Genomic DNA, 19,492 nt, shown 5'->3' with positions numbered 1-19,492 from the left:
CTAAGAAGGAATTTTGTGAGTGGGAAGCATCATTTTATCTGCATGCTGCTCTTCTCAGAAACTTCACATGCTGAAGTCTTTCCTTAACCCAGCTACAAAAGGCTGATTTGCTTTTTAAACTCACGCCATTAGGGAATGTGCCATGCAGTGCACAACAGGGATAGAAGTGACCAGTCTGCATTGCACCCACCCTGCAGGCTTCCAGTGCACTGCAGTGTTTCTCCACAACAGTGGAGCACTTCTTTTTCTTACACAAGGCTATAGTTTTCCAAGACACAGATCTCAAGCCAACAGTGCATTTCAGCTTTATTTATAGAAACAGAAAAAGATACAAAATTATGAAAGATATATAAAGTACTGAAAAAAAAATAGAAAACAATTTTAGTTCAGAAATAAGCATGCTCTAGATGACCTTCAGGGTCATTTCCATATTGGAGCTGGAAGTTTTGCATGCATATAAATTGGAATTCAGTCACTCAGTAGCACCTTGGCTCATGTAATAATGATAATCAATAAGACGGAAGAACAGATTAATGACTTTTTGCTCTAATGCTAATTCTACTGAATTACAAGGTTTGAGCAAAGTCTGAGAAAGTTCTTGCCCTTAGGCCAGTGCGGCCCCAAAATGGAGGCCAATCTTTTGGATCCTTTTAGAAAATTTGGGGGCTTAGAGCCATGTACTCTGTGGCTGAGAGAATCCCTGCAATCATCACCCAGTCAGTCAGGAGAGCCATGTCTTTGGCCAGGCAGCATTCAAGGCAAGTTATTTTCAACAGGCCATGGTGTCTCCTAGAAATGGCATTGTCATGGCAGGGGACCTGGGGGACTCTTAAAATAAAAGGCTGGAGCTTCTTCTTTGAAACAGCAGGAGATGGGCTTTTCTCTGGATGGACAGAGAGCTGAAGCCTCCGCCCTTGTTTCTTCAGGAATAAATAGAGGGTAACAAGAAAGCTGCCATAGTTGTGAGCATCAGAGACATCAGAAATGCAGGCAATAAGCAGAAGCCTGTCTCAGGAACTGAATTTCTTGTTGAAAGGATAAATTATATCAGACTTGGCTGGAGCTGCAGGAGTGATGGACAGTAGGACACTAATTCCCAACAGGCTGAAATGTCTGCCAGGGGCATGGAACAAGTTTTGACATGCTTTGGGTGGAGGAAGCTGCTTTTGGAAGAAGTCAACTCCAGAACTTGTGGCCTTTTGACCATGCCTAGGGGGAATGTCTAACTTTAGAAAACTAAAGGTCTTCTGGCTGCTCTTCAGTATGAGTTTAAAACAGAACAGTGTAGGAGACACCCCTAGTACCAGACAGGGGAAGGGTCTCCCCTTAGAAAACAGTGTGTGTTGAAGCACTCCTGCAACCTGGACACCTGCAGGTGTGACCTTTCCAGCTCTGGACAACACAATCTTTGGGCAAAGATGCTGCTGTAACAGGTCTGTGGGGCCAAAGGACATGGAACTCCAGCTAATCTGGGGTCACTGTATTGGACCATTCTGTTTTTTTCTAAAGGTCTCAAAAAGTTCCTCCCAGGGTGTCTGCAATATATTGCAGGAGCTGATTGTTTGGACACCACAGAATGAAGCAGACTGAACAGATTTACCATTAAACCAGACTGGAGATATCTCCTTTTGTAACAAAACAATACAAGAGGCAGACTGAACAGTCTAAAGGTGGTATTAGCCCCAAAATAAAGGTAGTATTTAATGCTTTAGCTCTAAGACAAGGCAGAGAGCACTTAAAGTCCAAGGAGCTTTAAGAGCATATTTGATTAAAAAGGAAAGCTGTTCCTTAAGAAAAGACCTTCCTTCCTACTCTCTCTTTTTAAAGAAACAAAACCATTTCTAAGGTTACCAAAAAGGTGCTATTTTAAAGGCAAAATTTTAAAAGAAGACATCAAGAAGAAAAAGTACGCTTTGCTACAGTAGGTGGAAAAGTAGCTTAAGGCAGAACTACTCCAGTCAGTGAGTATACAAAATGTTCTAGCTTACATTGGAAAGCAGTCAAGAAGAACTGATGAGCACCATGCTCTTCATGGAGTAGTGTAAGTGCAGGGCACAGCCCTACATGCCCCTGAACACCATCTGTGAGAGACTGGGCTTTTTGAATTCTCCAAGGTAGAATATATTTTTATTTCTTCATATCTCAAAATGGGCAGCAAAACATGAAAACAACCCTCAAAGTATATATCTGTTCTGAGATGCACGCTTCTAATGTACACAGAGTCACAAAGATGCTGTTTTACAAAAATAACATAATTCAGAATGCTTCATATTTTCTCCCCACCCCCCACTGCAGCCCATCAGTGTTTCTGCAGCTCAATTTCTGCATTTGCAATCCAGAATCAATTAAATGATTCTGGATTGCAAATGATTTAATACATGGACTGAAGACTTGGTCTGGCTCACTCTTGTGCAGATAGAATATCCAGTGTAGAAAAACCATCAACCTGTCTTAAGAACAATTGTTTGCATCATTCCTAATGTGCAGCACACCTCTGCTCCCATTCAATTCCAACATGAGAATAGCAGTACAGGAACCCAAGAACAGTCAGAGTCGCCCATGGCCAGCCTATAAATAGAAAAGACAGACAGAATAGTCAGAATAGTCAGAATAATTAATGACTGCTTCAAGTAGAAATACTCTTGGGATGGCCAACTTATGATGCTTCTAATTAATTTTATTAGCAATTCAGCTTCATAAGTAAGTAGAGTCAACCCACAAAATTTGAAAAGTAAAATTATCTAAGCTCCAGGGTTGTCTGACCCCCTGGCAGTCCTTGACTTTCTCATTTTTCATGGAACTGGACCAGATTTATTCCTGTGGAATTACGAAGGTCTGTTTCAATCCTCTCCTTTGGAGTGAGTTTGTCTATCAAGCAGATTCCCCCAGTGAACCCTGATGCTTTAAGCTGGCTAAGGTGCTTCTTAGGCACAAAGGGATGTACGGCCGCAATGAAGATTATTAAAAATCTCAAAAAGTCTAGTTACCTGTTCTGCAAAAGGAGTCTGGGGTAATCTCTGATTAATGTTGTTTTGGATATCCTGCAGCTGGGTGTAAAGCCTGATGTACCCCTCTACAGCCACTACTAGCTAATGTGTGTCAGTGAAGAACAGACAGACCTCTCTGCCTGATTTGCCTGATGCCCAGGTTATTTTCTAACTACAAAGACTCTTTCAAATATATAAAACCTTTGCTGGTGAAATGATGTTTCATTATTATTTCAAATTCTTTTTAGCAAAAGCTACCATCCTTTCACTCAAACTTATCACGGCAAACAGCAGTAAGCAGGAGGTCACAAGCCAAAAGGTCTATTGCTTTCCAGTCCAGTTGTAAATCACTTGAAAAGTCTGTAATCAAATAAACGATTTTGCTTTCCTTGATACCTTTCCTGACACTTCTGCTTCCTTTGTCCATTCTCCTCCTTTCTCTAGAATTTATGAAATTTAGATCTTAGGTGGAAATCCTCAGTGCTAGGCCCTGATGTGTTTTAGTGTGTGTTATCTGGGGAAAGGAGACAGAAAGGAAAATGTTTGAAGGGTTTTTTTAATGGCTTTTCTTGTTGCCATTGTTTGCATAAAAATTTTGGTCATGTGCATGAACGGTTTGCTGCATGCTGTCCTTGGACTACCAAGGACATCTACTTCTGAAAGAAAATCTGCCCCTCTTGGGGAAAGCTCTGGTCTAAAGGAACCTACTGGCAGACATGAGATGCTCCTTTGGCCTGGAAGAAGGGATGCAGAGAAGCCGTAACCTCTGTACAAAGTGATACTCCAGGAAGAGCTCTTTACAAAGCAGTATTTACAAGATGCTTTGCAGGCTGGTTTTGTCCAGGCTCCAAGCTAATTCCAGTCAGGGGACAGTTTAACTGTGCTCGCATCCAGCTGAGCCTTAGCTCAATACCCTGCCCTCAGCAGAACTCAGAGCCCCAGAGTCAGCCCTGCACTTCTGGGGATGGCATGTGCTGGCAGCCTTCCTCTGTGCTCCAAGAGCTGGGCAGTGTCACACTTCATCCTGGAACAGGTTCAGAAAAAGTTGCGTCCCCCTGCTATGAACAGTTGTGTTTGTTTCACGAACCTCTAATTATTCTGGCCTTGCTTTGTGGTGAAATACTGTCCTGTAACCTGACTGATTTTCATGGAGACACTTACAAATATTAATCCCTTGTCTTCACAATGCCCTGAAGTGAAATTATACTTTTGTTTAATTATTTGTTTCACGAAACAAATTTGCTGAGGTATTTCCAAGGGGATTTTTAACCGTAAAAGTCTTGTTTTTATTTCAGTGAAATTAGCCTACTGCAGATTGGGTTTCACCTTCAATAGCAAGCTAAAGCCCAGCTGTGCTTTGTCTCTGCTGAAATTGCATGTGAAAGTATGTCAATAGATGTAATAAAAACATACCTCTTTCTGGCAGCAATATTGTGGTGGCTGCTTTATACAGACAGAGCCAGCAAAATAAAAAAGGACTGAGTCTAGAATTGTTTGGTTTTAGGGGCACTTTGGAAATTTGCTAGTTACATGTTTTGCATTTTTAAATACTGTAAAGCTCTGGCACACAGAAAATGAGCCAACAGTAGCTGACTTGCTTGCTCTCCCCCAACCAGCATACTACAGATCTCTTCAGAATACATAGTTATGCACTGGAAATCTTTCCTAGATGTCTCAGATTTCTGATAACATTCCTCCATAGTGCCCAGAACCTGGGTTCACAGGGTTTTTGACCACAATAATCAAGCTTGTGGTAATCCTCCTGGAATGTAGGGAGTCTGTCCTGTACAGTGTCAGGGGTGGCATTCAGCACATCATCTCCTGCTCATCTAATGAAGGTGAGAAGGAAGAAAACGTGACCCAAATATGGGCAAATGAAAAGGAAATTTTAAAAAATTTAATCTTGTTATAGCTATTCTAGGAGGTGCTGCATAAATCCCAAAGCATTTCTTGCTGCACAAGTAGGAGGTAGCTCCAAGCAGGGGTAAGGGGACCTTGACCATTCTTCCCAAACTGGAATCACCTGCAGTGCTGGTGGGTGTGAGGAAATGCATGTGAGTGAAGCAAAGGCATCATGTTCTGCTCCTTGGCAATCCCAGATTACTCCAGCCCACTCAAGGCAGATTTGCACAGGTGCATCCACACTTGAGAAGGAGCCCAAGGACAGCGTGAAGCAAGTAGGAGACCTTTAAATTGTTTTTACTAATCTCTTCCATTTTAGGACTGGATATACAATAAAGTTGTTGAAAAATCTGAAGAATTTGGTGTCCAGAAGGTGATGATGTATGGAAGGACACCTGGAGCAATGCTAATCCAGCAGGGGTGCAACTTCAAATTCTGCCCAGCATGTGTTTTCCTTGTAGGTGACCTGCATAATCAAACAGCAGCACGAGCTGCACTCTTGCAAGGTAAGGTCACAGAAGCCTTTTCTGGCTTCCAAAGTTTCTCCTTGTAAACCCCAGCAACCAAACAGTACTGATGGCCTTGGATGCACAGCTCCAAGGAAATGTCCTCCTTTTACCCTGGGCGAGCTTCTTAAGGTATGTTCATATCTCAGGCCTTTTGCTGCCTCTCATTCTGCTCCTCTCTAAGACACAATTCAGGGGGCTCTTTTTTGGCAACTCCTCAGCTTTACCTTTTATCCCCCTAAACCACTGCACCCTCACCTGTGCTGTACCAGTCTCCAAACTCTGCTTGGAAGCATACATGCCTGCATTTTGGATCAGTATCTCTCTATAAAGTCATACATAGAATGTACTCTTCAAAACATTTTTAGTTTCAGATCAAGCACTAGGCTGTTAGGAAATGACTGAGTTAAGTCTGTTTATTCAAAATCATGTCACATAGCACCTTAAATCTTACAGTTTCTTGACTGGTTTCAGTAATTTGATTTTGGGCTTGAAGGCTGACTTTCATGGGACTACACAGATTGTCATAATTTTTTTCACAGAAAGATGAATTTGTGTGCATTAACATATGCTATTTGTAGAAACGAGGACTAATTCATATGCTGTTTGAAAATCCAGCAATATTTGTGAGCTTTACCTGCAGAAATTTTTTTGAAGACCTCTGGATATCACTTTTAACAAAGGAACGCTGGGCGAGAATCACAACCAAATTCTCTACTCATGGCAAGGTGTGCTGCTCCACAAAACATCAAACACAAGCTCTTTTGTGAGGAGGAGTGCAAATTTTGTAGAGAAGTTGCAGGAGCACTTGATCCACCTATCACACAACCTCCTCCCAGAGAAGTCTTCAGTCCCAGCTAGGCCTGAGGCACTGCTCTGTCCAACACAGCTCATGGACTTTCCAGAAGTCTTGCTGGTTAAAACCACATTTTGGTATGTCATGTACTCAGCTTTCAGCCTAATGAGCAGGAGACTTGTTTTCATTACATGATCAAGAGAGAACTGATACAAACTTACAGGAACAGCTTTTGGAATTCATCTGTCCTTTCAACTTCCTATCCTTCATTCCAAAGTATTTCTGCATACTTTGTAAATGACTAGAAAAGGTCATGCTTCTAGCACGCTCTGGATTTTGACAGGAGTGGGGTAAAACTAAGCTTTCAACTGAAAAGTAACAGTCTGGATCACAGGTCTCAAAAGATCAGTTATATCCGTATTACCTCAGTTCAAATCATTTGAACCAACATTTAATCATGTATCCAGAAGGAAGCTCTTTCAAATTTCCTCATCAACCACAGTAATGAAAAAGAATCACACTGGCAATGTTTTGGGCATACCCAGGTTTCACATCATCATCAAAACACAAGGAAACAGTCCTTTGTTCCTTGCAACCTGTGAGATGCAAGAGAAGAGGGCTGTAGTTATGTTTTGCACTTTCCCAAACTGCCTTAGTGGCTCTTGGACCTAAATGTTATTTTTAGAAGTGCCTTGGCTGCACAGTCCTCAGAAGTCTTCAAGTGCAGAGTAGTTATTAAATCAATTGAAGTCAGAAGAACTAATCTCCCTGAAAAGCTTCGCTGGAGGAGCATACATCTACTCTGACTTTGATTTGGAAGTACCTAAGTTGCTGTAAGGCTTAGCACTCAGGAAAATTTATTCTTAAACAAAAGTTCAGATGTGACAAAGACACTGAAGCAACTCCTCTGTAAAGTGGAATTAAAGAGACACAATAGTGGGAAGGAGGGGGAACAGGCACCAGTCTGTCAAGCAGAATAAAAAGCCAAAGCAGACCAGCATTTGAGGCCAAGACAACTCTTAGCTACAATTACTAACATACTTAGAGGATCAGCAAAAAGATCACTTTTTCAGAAAAAATAACGCATTTCAAACTGCAGATCTACCACTTTCTGTTGAAAGAAACCTATTATCTAGCCCAACACTTGAAGCACCTCCAAATGTCGGGCTAGATAAACTCTGTATTTTTAAATTTGAATTTCATATATTTTTGTCACTTCCCGGTGGACCTGTCTGACCACTACAGCAGGGAATGTCACACAGCATGTGTTACAAACATGGTACAGTTTGATACCCAATTAGTCTTCAGATATCTGGAAAAGAAAACTCTACCTGTTTTCAGCTGTGTTGTAGCAAAGCCCTAACGTGATTCAGAGCAGGTTTCTTTGCTGCTACTTTCAGCTTCCACATTGCACATGTGTCAAAGGACAGACAATAAATTCTGCCAGCAAACACACAGCCCTCCAAGTCCCAGCTGGGCATCTCCATCCTCCCACCCCATGTGGAGCAGCACACAGTCACAGGGTCTGTAAATTCAAGGTGCCACTTTGTCCCATTATGAGCCCCCAGCTAACAGCTCTCACATATTTCCCCTCCACCCACTGTGCACCTTGGAAGCAGAGCAGCTCAAGCAATGGGAGCTAGCTTGGGAGATTAGGTAAGGCTGACCTGACCTATTCCTATAGATCTCCAGGCATTGAAGACACTTTAGCTGGTGGGTGTGGAAAAGGTCTAAATAGTAATAATAAATATTACTGCATAAATATATATTTTATTATATTAATAATAAAATATTACTGTATAACAGGCAGTTTTCAAAGGAAACCCATGGAAATGCTGTAAGGATAACTCAGCTCCGTCCCATGCAGCATCTGGAAAGATGACTGAGATGGACAAAATTCTCAGCTTCCAGGTCTAGACCTGAGCCTCAGCCAGGTACACCAGCAGGAACCACAAAAGCTGCCTCTTCAGTAGACATGAAGCAGTTTCCAGCAAAAGGCACTAACAAACACATAACACAGTAATCTGCTCATGTGAATTTTAAATCATGCCATCCCGAAGAATGCTTACATCTGTGGCTTTCTGAGTACTTATCACTGCTGTGAAAAACTGAAAATGGAGAGATAACCGTCCAAGACCATCAGCTGCAACACAGGATGACCACAAATCATTCAGATCAGCATTACTGAAAGCAAAAAGCCAAAGTCTCTTAGTGTTTTCATAATACAAATGGATTGGATTTAGTAGACAAAGGGCACAAAAGTTGTGGCTTTCCTGTGTTCTTACGTGCATGGAACCAGGCTTTACCATAGCTAAAATAATTTTATTTTTATGCTTGATGGCACTAAAGAAAGTTGTGTGCTGACAAAGAATTTGTTAAGCAACAAGATATCAATTTAACCTATGTCAGGCTAAGGCTGCTGACCATGCTTTTTCCTGTCAGTTAAACAAGCTGCAAATAAACAAATTCATAGGTAGAGCTCAAAAGATTAGCCTATCCTTTAGCTTTTATAAAGCACCCCCAACACAATTCAGTGATGACGCCAAAACTATTTTCATTGCACCAAGTATGCATATGAAAGAAAAAAACCCCAAAAACCAAAACTAAAAACCTCACTACCACCATGCTCTGCTATTTGTGGGTAAAGGCTCTCTGGATGCAAGTAACCAGAGATTCTCTGTTTTGTCTTTGGAGCTAGAATCTCATTTAATGCTAAATGCCATGACCACTACCAGCTCTCCAGATGCAGTACAATGTAGGCTAGAAGGATTATTTCCCCAGTGTGTATCACCTCATGCAAGCAGGATAATTTCACTCTATATTTCCTGGTATGTTTTTGTGATATTACCCTACCTTAAGCATTTTTACTTCTAACTCTTGTATAAAGCACAAAAAAATTTCACAGGAGTTATGCCTTCTGCTTCATGCTTTAAAATAAATCTTCACCCTCTACTAGTTTTCCCAGCAGAGCTAGTCAGTGGAAAAAAGCCTGGTATTTTAGGCAGTAATTGTGGTCTCATGCATATCAAGTTGACTCTGGAGTAATTCAACTAAAATCAAAAGGACCATATTCATGCTACTGCTGAATTTGAATTAACAGTAAGGAAGACTGATGAAAACTGCCTGTCGTAATCTTCCTGCCAAAACTGCTAATGAGAAAGGAAAAAAAATCCAACCAACCAGCTTTAGTTTTCAGATCATGAAGGGGTGAATCTGTAAATCAGAAGCAACCTTCCCTCTCCTCCCGTGTCTTAAATTGAGACCTACACACAACTAATATGAAATCAAAGCCCACAGAATATGAAATCTTAACGCTCATTTATTTTTAGAACAGAGAGAAAAGCTTCTAAAAGCATTATCATAAACAAAGATCCATCTTCACCCCAAAGCAAGGCAAAAGAGCTACCTCTATGAAGTGCTCTGCAAAGAAAACATTTTAGAGTCATATACCTGGCTTAGGACAGCACTATGTTTGTCATTAAATGTCTACTCAGGTATTCCCAACAGAACTTCCTTAAATATGGTGTGAACAAGTACATAAAGATGAGACTTGCAAAGATTTTAGGGCATTTTTCAGTTGTAATTATCTGCTGAGGGTTATATACACCAATGGAAACACCAGGGCAGGGAGCCTCCCTTTGTTACAGTTTTAGGATGAAACAGAAGAATGAAGAGTTAACTCCCTAGGAGAACATGAACATCCCAAAGGCAGAGCTGGGAACATTGTTGCCTGGCAGGATCCTGAGGTGAGCATCTGCCTCTCACTGAGCAGAGAGATGCCCATGTTATATATAGAAACACATGCTGAGCAGAAAGGTGAATTAACTTCCCCTCTACTAGAGCTTCAAAATTCAGGAAGATTTCTGTATCATTCTAACTGGGGTTCTTGGATTTAGGTTTGTGTGTCAGCCTTTTCACATACAATGAAGCTCCTTCTCTTGCCTTTTAGTGCTAGGGAGCTCTTGAGGAATCAAGGCTATACACTCACAAAAGAGGAGGATTTAAACCAGGGATTCAGACATGTGCCATCAATCCCCAGCAAGCAAACATTTGGGTAAAATATTGAAGCACTATAATTTATTTCCTCAGTGTGATTTCTGGCTAAGGTACCCTGAAATGGCCATGAATATAAGATGCTTAAATGATCGTAAAATATTTAATTTTTAAATATGAAGAATGATTTAAAGATTAATTATTCACAATCCCCTTCCTACCTGCAACCCATTTTTTAATCTGCCATTTTTCCTTGTTATCCTCAAAACCATCTCATATTCCAAGACCACTGTGGCTCTTCCATGGTGCTGTCTTGTGTCTTCACAGCATTGAGAATTAGAAAAAAAGCAGACAGTGTGACAAATTTAACAAGTATTTACAACCAGCTACATTAGCAACAAACAAACTATAGCTCCTTATCGCAGAGCTCTCGTAGCTGAAATGCTCCATGGATAAAAATTATATTAACTACTTGAGCTTAGTGCAGTAAGAGAAGGGCTGAGAGCACAGCGTTAATTTGCATGAACACTGCATTTTGGTAATTGCTATATCAGTGTAAAGCTAACACTACAAGTGAGGTCATTGAGCTGAGTTCTCACTTAACAGAAATACAAATATCTTGAGGGATGGAAGTGCACAGATAAGGTATCCAGGCAATCCTGCAGTTGTTTACTGAGCCGCAGCAATCGATGCAGGACTAAGGCATTTTGAACTGCTGGTCTCAGGCTGGATGAAGTTACTCCCTTTCTGCTTGTGTCTCATTTTCACAGTGTCACCAAAGGGCAAAGAAGAGGGCTGATGCAGATTTAGGGATGCAGAGAGACAGTGGTGCCTGAAGGTGGCCATGAACCAACAGAAAACGTTGACAACAATCTCCATTCCACTGGTGGCATATCCCATGAAATGGAATTGTTGCACACAAGTTATCTGGAGCAAAAGGCCCATACAGGATTGCCTCAGCTGACCACATTTTGATAGAACAATTGTTCCACTTCTTACCTGCACAAGCTGACCTGACCCTGCTGCAGCCCATAGAATCATAGCAACTAAATAGAAGAATTATCAGTAAAATAGTTAAATTACAGATAGCTTGTGGATAAGAGTAAATTAATTTTAATTTGGGGGGTGGGGGGAACAAATCTGTGTTAGTCCATCATCAAGACCACTTGAAACAAAGGAAAAAACTAATTTAAAATTCCTTGAATTATATCAATATTTAATTGACTTCAAGGACAAAATTAGACAATTTGCTTGTATATTCTAAAAAAAAACACATTCTGGATTTCAAGAGTACATCTACTGAGTTTGGGGAGGGAATATCTTATTCTCTGCTTTCTGTGTCAACTGGGCAACACAGAGCCCAGAGAGTATCTGAAAATACAAGCCTCCCTGGGTGAGCTATGTAAGCACAGAGGTCACCTAAAGCAAAAGCTGGTAGACCATTCATCACTTGTGTCAGAAAACACAGATTAGAAATACCCAGGCAGCTATATCAACATGCAAAATCTGCCAGCACTTCCAAGGACAGGGATCTCATTTGCTAAGCCCTGCTCTACTTTTCTGGGATGTGGTCTCAGACCCATAAGCAGCCACCCAAAGGGAGGAAGCTGGATCAACACAAATCTGAATGAGTTACCTACCAGCGTGGTCATGGAGATCAAAACCATTCTGTCAACCCAAGCTGATGCTGAGAGATGCAACCCTTCTTTGCCTTGTACCTGGCTCAGAGGAATGTAAGGAATGGGAATGGAAAGATTTAAATCTTGTAACAGCCTAGCTGTTCTCCTTGCTTCCCTGTTTTAAGCAAGCTTCCTGAGCAGCTGCTGGAGGGGATCACTCACAATGTTCCTTTCGGGTCAGATGGCTGCACTGGCATAGCAAACCATATACAAGTCTGCAACTACAAAAAGACCTCACAGAACCCTGTCTTTTCAAATTGTTATATCTTTACCAGCATATTCCCTTTTCTAGAAGGAAAAAACCACTCACAACCTTTCAGTTTCATAAAACTGCAGCAAAGTTATAGAATTACTATGCCTTGCCAGAGAGTTTTTGCCTATGTTTCAATTGCCTTATTTAACAAAGTGCAGTTTAGTGCAGTGAGATATAATCTTCCCATGTGCTTCTCTAGTCCACTAAAACTAGCAAGGAATATGATCTGATGCATGGCTGTTACACCCTCTGTCCCAGCTGGGCTCTGCTATTGAGTGTAATATAAGCAGTGCTGCAAATCTTTAACATGACTGTTGATAACACCAATACACCCATCTTGCTCAAAACCATCTTATTAATCTTACTAATTCCTTTCAAAACCAGCATATACCTACACCTCTCTGGAGGGATCCATCCATGAACTCTGTACTCTTCAACTAGTTTCCTCTTCTTCTGTCGCTGGCTGAGACATTTTGGAGAGGACAGGATCCTGCCAGCCTCACTGACTCCCTGCTCCCCACCCCTGGTGGGGCAACCTCCATGGCAGAGACCGGGCTTCACTCCCAAGCACTGTGGGATTTCTCCTAGAGCTAATTTCACATCTCCTGGGAGAGAAATATAATGAGAACTGGCTACGAAGCAGTCATTTCCATTTGTAAATGGGATAGCACAAAGGAAGAAATGAGAACAAATTTCCATATGTACAGTCTCTGCTAAACAATCATCTCTGCAAATCTCTCCCCAGCGTGTGTGGTGCTCGCTGCCTTTATGGGATCAGCCACACAACCAGAATAATTAATTAATCGTCACATCAGCTCAGAGGATCCAATAGAACAGAACTGGATCTGATCTGATTTCAGATCACAGTTCATGTGCAATGGTGTGGCTACATGGATTAGTCATTTTACAGATAAATTTGGGCTAATTAATGAAAGCTGCATCTCAAGCAGGCCCAGACCGTGATCAAATATCTTTGCTTACAATCACTACGTGTCAAAACAACACTTCCCACATCCACATTTTTAAACTGAAATACCAAGATGCCCAATCAAGAGAGCATGGCAGCTACAGAGGTTGGCTGGGCATGGGCAAAGCCAGTATTGAAGAAGGACAGAGTGCAGAGTGTCCATCATTTACCCTGATAAGCTGGAGAACCAAAAGATTGCCTTTTTTTTTGCCAGGGTGAGGGCAGGGGCACAGGGTATATGACTAACCCTGCTAAAATAGGCTGGTTTTCTTCTGAAGGCAGTATCACTCCTCATCTTGACAAGGAGAGTAATGCCAATTTCTTTAGCAATAATTAGCATACATAACAGAGAGGACAGAGGGTTCATTTTCTTCCCTTCTCCTTTATTTTCAGTTGGCTCTTCTACTGATTCTACATGAATTATTACTAAAAATCAATGCCTCATGCTGAAGTAAATATTCTGGATGGATGAAATGGAAGAGCTTTGCAAATTTTATAGATGGTCACTGAATGCAGATGATTTTTGCACAGGAAATGGGCATTTAAAAAGAAAAGTATTAGTTTGTTTTACTGGTTCTTTTCCCTATTTGAAGAGCTTAAAAGCACAGTCTGGTTCTACAGCCACCCTATATCACCTCACTAATTCCTTTCAAAAAATCTTTTGAACAGATACTGGCACATCCAGGATAAATTTTGGAAGTTTTGTTTGGATCAAATTTTGCAAAACAAGTTTTAGCACTCTTCACATCTGCTCACACTGTATTCATCACATGGGTCAAAACTGCTCTTGATAAGTCCTTTTTCCCCTTTGAAGAATTACTTTGCATTGGGATTTGCCTCAGTGTTCACTTTTCTGCAGAAATGCAAGATAACTATGGATAAAAGACCTTCGTCTGTCCTTCAGTGAGTACTGGCCTCAAGTGAAGAGCTCAGCTGCAGTCAAAGTTTGTTGTAACAAAGAAGCCTGATTAAATAAGTGAAATTTACCATTTGGCAGAGTCCTTCAGCCGTTCATAAAAGTCGACGACAATACAAAATGTTTCGATCAGAAACTGTGCTTAAGTCTTTGACTTGCATCCTTGATGACCTTTCAATCACATTTGAATACATTTCAATTACCAAGGCAGAAAAATTACCCTGGCAGATGTACCAAGGTCATTACCAACTTACTAACATCTCTACCTTCCCTTTTGCTGAAGTCCCTGTAGCTTCTATGGCTTATATAATAAATATAATAATAAACTATTCTTTTATTCTGCAGAGAGTGATGTAGCTTAATTTGTTTTAAATCCTAACCTGAACTACAACAGATGTTATAACTGTTGGGTAGAATACTTGAGAAGCTGTGGCATCATTTGTGTCTCCATTTTGATCTGCTACTGGAGGCCTTAAAATACAATAAATGGAAGGACAAGAGCAGAAGGGTGATTAAAATGCATTGGCATCACTATAGACAAAAAACATGACACACTTAAATGTTTAAGTAGATCTTCAGTAAAAAGGAAGACACGTCTCAGGTGGACTGAGAACACAACTAGCGAAACAGCAACAGAAAAGATGGAAAGCAAGAATCAAACCCCCAGATTTGAAAAAAAATATCTCTTCACTAAAAAAGAAGACATAAGAGGCTTCCTCAGCTCATCAACACTGATCTAACAGTCCACTTAGAATTGGGCGAAGAATGGGTGCTACATGTCACCTCAGATGACAAAGTATCTTAATCAAGTACGTTATGAGAGACTAAGACATTCAAGTACTCTTGTTAAAAAAATACTTTTTAAAGAAAACTAGACTCTAAGAAAGATTCAATAAAAAATATTTTTTCAAATTTGAATTGGTTATTTTTAGTCATAAAAGTAAAGAAAGCTTGTATGTCAACACAAGCACTTGAGTGTGCCTCCAGCAGGGACCGCCAGCTCAGCTTGCCTCATGCCTTTGGTGCATACCTGCATCCCATATATGCAGAATGGATACCAAAGGTCATGTGGCAAAAGAGACCCCCAAAAATGATCAATGTGTGATATCAAGTTGCGAGTAACTAGGATGGCCTTTACCAGATAACAAACAGGTCCAGTCTTTTGAGCTTTCTTTCAGAGCTAATGATGCCAGTTTTGTGTCAGACTTAAGACAGTCTACAGTGAGGAGTTGTAGGCTTGGCACAGGTTGACCAGCAGCTTAATTATAGCTGTCATCTCATTAGGCAGAAAAATTTTATTGCCTTCCTCTTGGAGATATAAGTGGACTTAATCTTGTATCTCAATCAGGCTTACCAGAACATTAAATACAAGTGTTGTCAGTAGCCAACTTCTTTGATGAAGGCAGCAGTACATAAAGCTGAATTGAATTAATAATCAAATTACTACTGCAGAACTCACATGATGGAAGAAAAATTCTGTAAAAAGTCTTAAGTAAATGTTAACATTTTCAACAAAATAACCACTCTCTTCGACTAATGGAGATCTAATCAGACTATACATTAATTTGGAATAATCTATGAACTGTCATGGAAGTAATTTGTGTCATCTCAAACCCAGTACAAATTTGTCAAAGTACTACATGTAATACAAGGTCTTGATGTAATTAACTTCAGTGATTAAAACTCTCATAAACTGTGTGTCCTTGGCCAAGCACAGCACTGCCATGCTCTCAGTTTCAAGAGAGCTGATGGGTCAGCATTTACTCTTGTAACACAAGTGCAGGAAGGTTACTGCAGGCAGACCTGTGCAGCTGGATACACCACTGTGCCTGCACTGAGATAAAATCATACATCCATTATGTAACACCACCGACAGTGGGAAGATACAGAAAGTGCAAAGTGCAAGCAAGACAAAAAATTCTAAAACACTCCTTGTTTTTTCAGAATCATGCTGAAGACTTAGCATTCTAAGATGGGAGACCTGGGTCTGTGGCACATCTTCCCTCTTTTTTTACTTTGTCTGCAGCCATGCTCATTGTAGCACCTGCACACCATGTTCTAGCAACAAAACACATTGCTTTTGATGGGGTAGTAGTTATATTGGATTAGATTCCCAAAGGAAAACATGCTTCTCCCCAGGAAGCTTCTGCTGGAGGCTCCCTCTGGAGCAGCCCCCAATGCTGGGCTCAGCTCTTTGCCTCCCTTGGAAGGGAGGCAAACATACATAAACACACATAAAGGTAAATAAAGGTACATAAAGACCTTTTGACATTTTCTGTAACCTCACAGCTTGCACACTCTACTGTGGAAAAATGGAAGAGAGTGGTCCTCTCCCTGCTCCCCAGACTACATTTGGTTTCCACACAGTAAATGCTTGAAGTAAATCATATTTTCCAGTATGGCCCACAACTGGCAGAAACTTCATCCTTACAGATGTTTCCAGATAGTCTTTAAAATCCCACAGGAGGCATCAAGAGCCCAGACCATGGGAAAAACATCTCACTATTTCAAATTACCTGAGCACTGAGCAGTAAAGGTGAGGGCAGATTTTGAGAGGAAGAGAAAAACCACACAAATAAAAACAAGAGCACCATTAAGGACCCCTAACCTATGCACAACAAACACACTAAGACAGACAATCCTGGAGGGAAAAAAGGGGGATGGAACCAAAAGAGCTATTTCATCGCACAAGATACACTTTGACAATTCTTCTAGACTGTCAAAGCAAGTAAATGCTGACTCTATCTCCTAGCTTCTCCTGTCCTCATCTCACAACCTTTCATCAGCAATATTGTTACTTAAAAAAGAAGTATGAGACAGATCTTGCGGGTTTGACTGCACTGCAGGAGCCAGATTCAGTGAGAGACAGAGCAGCAATGCTTATCCCAGTGAAAAAGAAGACACCTTTGCATTAGTGACTGATCAGGACATTTTTAACAAAGACTTGACCTTTCTAAATCTGGCATAAGTCAAACAATTTGAGAAATTACTAGTTCATGGCAATCCCTTTTATAGACAATACAGTGGATTTTTCATGTACTGTTGCCACAGAAGACTACTGGCAGCTCAAGAAGCACAAACACCAATGCACTGAAAGGATCTTCTAACACTACTGTGTTTCTGCTTTGTGACCATTTCTTGCTCATTGCTCTGTGCTTAATGAGCTCCACTCACAAACCCCAAAGAATGTGGTGTCACAGCAGGGCTGTGGAAAAGCACATCACAGGGAGGAATGAATGTGAATTCTACTGAATTCTACTGACTGACATCAGGCACAAGAGCCAAAATATACTCCCAGTTCCACTACTGACTTACTATTGCTCCCTATCTCTTTGTTTCCCTCTGCTATTTGTAAAGCAATTGGAATCACAAAATTCTTCAAATGTTTAAGTCAAAAGTACAATAGTGGACAACAAGATGATACACATATCTATTGCCATATTCTGCTGCTAAGAAACCTGGGAATCTACTGTAACCTTAAAGTGACCAAAGCAGATTCAAAAGAAGTTAGGAGAAGAAACCCTTTTGTTCATTTGCTCTCTCCTCAGGAGTAACAATTTTTGACAAATCAGGTTTATAAAGGACAGGTGTTTTGGGACACTTTTGAGCAATTTTGTCAAACATGTTGCTAAGTGCAACAGAGATGTTACTGAAATAAAGACAGGTGCTATTAATTTATTTTTTTTCAGAAACAGCATCATGATGTAAAATTTGCATTATCAGGTTAATGCAAATTTAATGTTTAATGCATCATTAAACAGGTTTGCTCACACAGTGATGTGCATGGAGCTTCATGATAGTGTCACCATCAGGCTCATTGGAAAGGACACCTGAGAGACAACAGAATCATCTTGCTGCTACTAGAAAAGGGTTTTAACTGTGGTTGCTGTGATTGGGACAGCATTTACATTCAGCATAAAGCAGAAAGATGGCATCAAATGCCCTAGCAAAACTCTGTGTCCCTTATGATTAAGCTGCACACACTCAACAGTATAAAAAGGTTCAATTCCTGTTTTACATAGTTGTGCTGGCAAAAGCTACAAGTGTATTTGTGACATTATATGCTGTTTCAACCCAAGGAAGAGTTTTACTGAAATGGTACAAGGCATGGATTTATGTGAGGTGTCCTGGTGGTACAGTCTTTGGCCATTCCTGTACTTGCAAAGGCACCCTCTGCATAGGTATGGCCCCAACCACACAAAGTGAGAGCACAGAACCAAGCATCAGCTAGGTTCTGGCAGAAACCCCTTTATGGTTTTACCCTCTTTGAAAAGTGGTCCTCCTAAAGAATCCCAGACCAACTCCAGACATTCTTTAGGAAGCCATTAGTCCATGAGAAATTTGGCATCTTCAGGTTACTTTGCAGCAGTCAGGGATAACCTCTCCTAAGTGCATGGACAGAGCTTAACTACTTACATAATCAAATACAACAGCTCTCCCTCTAGCCAGGGCCTCTGTTCCTTACACCAAGGGCAGCCATTAGTAATGCCCCACAGGAAGCATTGCCATGCTGCTTTCAAGTAAAAATTAACTTTGGGCTCCTTTAGATTTCTTCTTTGTTTGCTTTGTTTTGCAGCATGACCCAGAATAAAAGGTAGGCATTGAACTGTTTATGGGATGAAAGACACAACTGCCACCACACAAGCTGAAGCAGCTCAATAGCTGAAAACAGCAACTTCCTGCAGAGAGTTGATGTGACAAAACTTGGACTCATTTTTGGAGTCAAGTAACAGATTTTCAGGCCAGCACAGAGCAGCAAGTGTATCAAAAGCAGGCTGTGTAAAATTCAGCATGCAGACTACCCAAATAGGCTTTTTGTGAGACAGCCTTACAGCTTGGAGAAGGTTTCTTAAAAACAACACCTTGATGGTGCTTTTTAAGGCTATGAAAGTGTCTGTAAAAGAAACAAGGCTGACTGCAGTAAATAGAAGGTTTAACATATCTAGGATAGGCTCCTACTAAAATTTTCATATGACATAATAAGGCTCAGATTTAAATCCTTTGGTCTTTGTAGAAAATGAGTTTACCTGACAAAAGAAGACTCAGACATTTAAATCTGGTACTGACAAAATAGTAGGGATTTGCTACCAATTTTAAAGGAAATATGACTGCGTTGCCAGGGTATGATGCTCTTTGTTGTACAGTGACAATCACTCCCAGCAACTCAGCTGGGAATTGAGCACTCAATAATTGGAGGAACTTGGCTTGAAAGTAGGGGAAATATTGATGCCTACCTCATCTTGAAAATACACTACTTGCTTGCAACAGTTATTTCAGGACTTCACACTTATGAGCACATAAGGATTCTCTCACAACACTCCCTTGCCCCGCCCTGCAAACTATCCCCCACACCATTGCATCTGAGAAAAGGAGTACATTCAATATTTTAGTAAATAGCAACACTTGAGTACTAAAATGATGTATCTCTCTAGTAAAACAGTTGGAGTAGAGTACAGGAAAATAACTTTTTGTCTACTTCAGTGAAAAAAGGAC

The 19,492-nt window shown here is 40.7% G+C and overlaps 1 protein-coding gene across 2 annotated transcripts in view; it reads right to left on the bottom strand.

The window, feature by feature from the left end:
* Positions 1-282: 282 nt before the first annotated feature.
* The window catches only part of HHAT (hedgehog acyltransferase), a 146,857-nt gene continuing 127,647 nt past the window's right edge, over positions 283-19,492 (bottom strand). For both annotated transcript variants that reach the window (XM_038132249.1, XM_038132250.1), the window contains one exon: positions 283-2,568. In XM_038132249.1, the coding sequence (XP_037988177.1) occupies positions 2,477-2,568 (92 nt within the window). In that variant the 3' untranslated portion in view covers positions 283-2,476. The remainder of the gene's footprint in view (positions 2,569-19,492) is intronic.

Source organism: Motacilla alba, chromosome 3 (genome assembly GCF_015832195.1).
Source record: "Motacilla alba alba isolate MOTALB_02 chromosome 3, Motacilla_alba_V1.0_pri, whole genome shotgun sequence".
Taxonomy (NCBI): Eukaryota; Metazoa; Chordata; class Aves; order Passeriformes; family Motacillidae; genus Motacilla; species Motacilla alba.
Note: the sequence above shows the minus strand (reverse complement) of the source record. Positions and strands in the feature narration are given on the sequence as shown.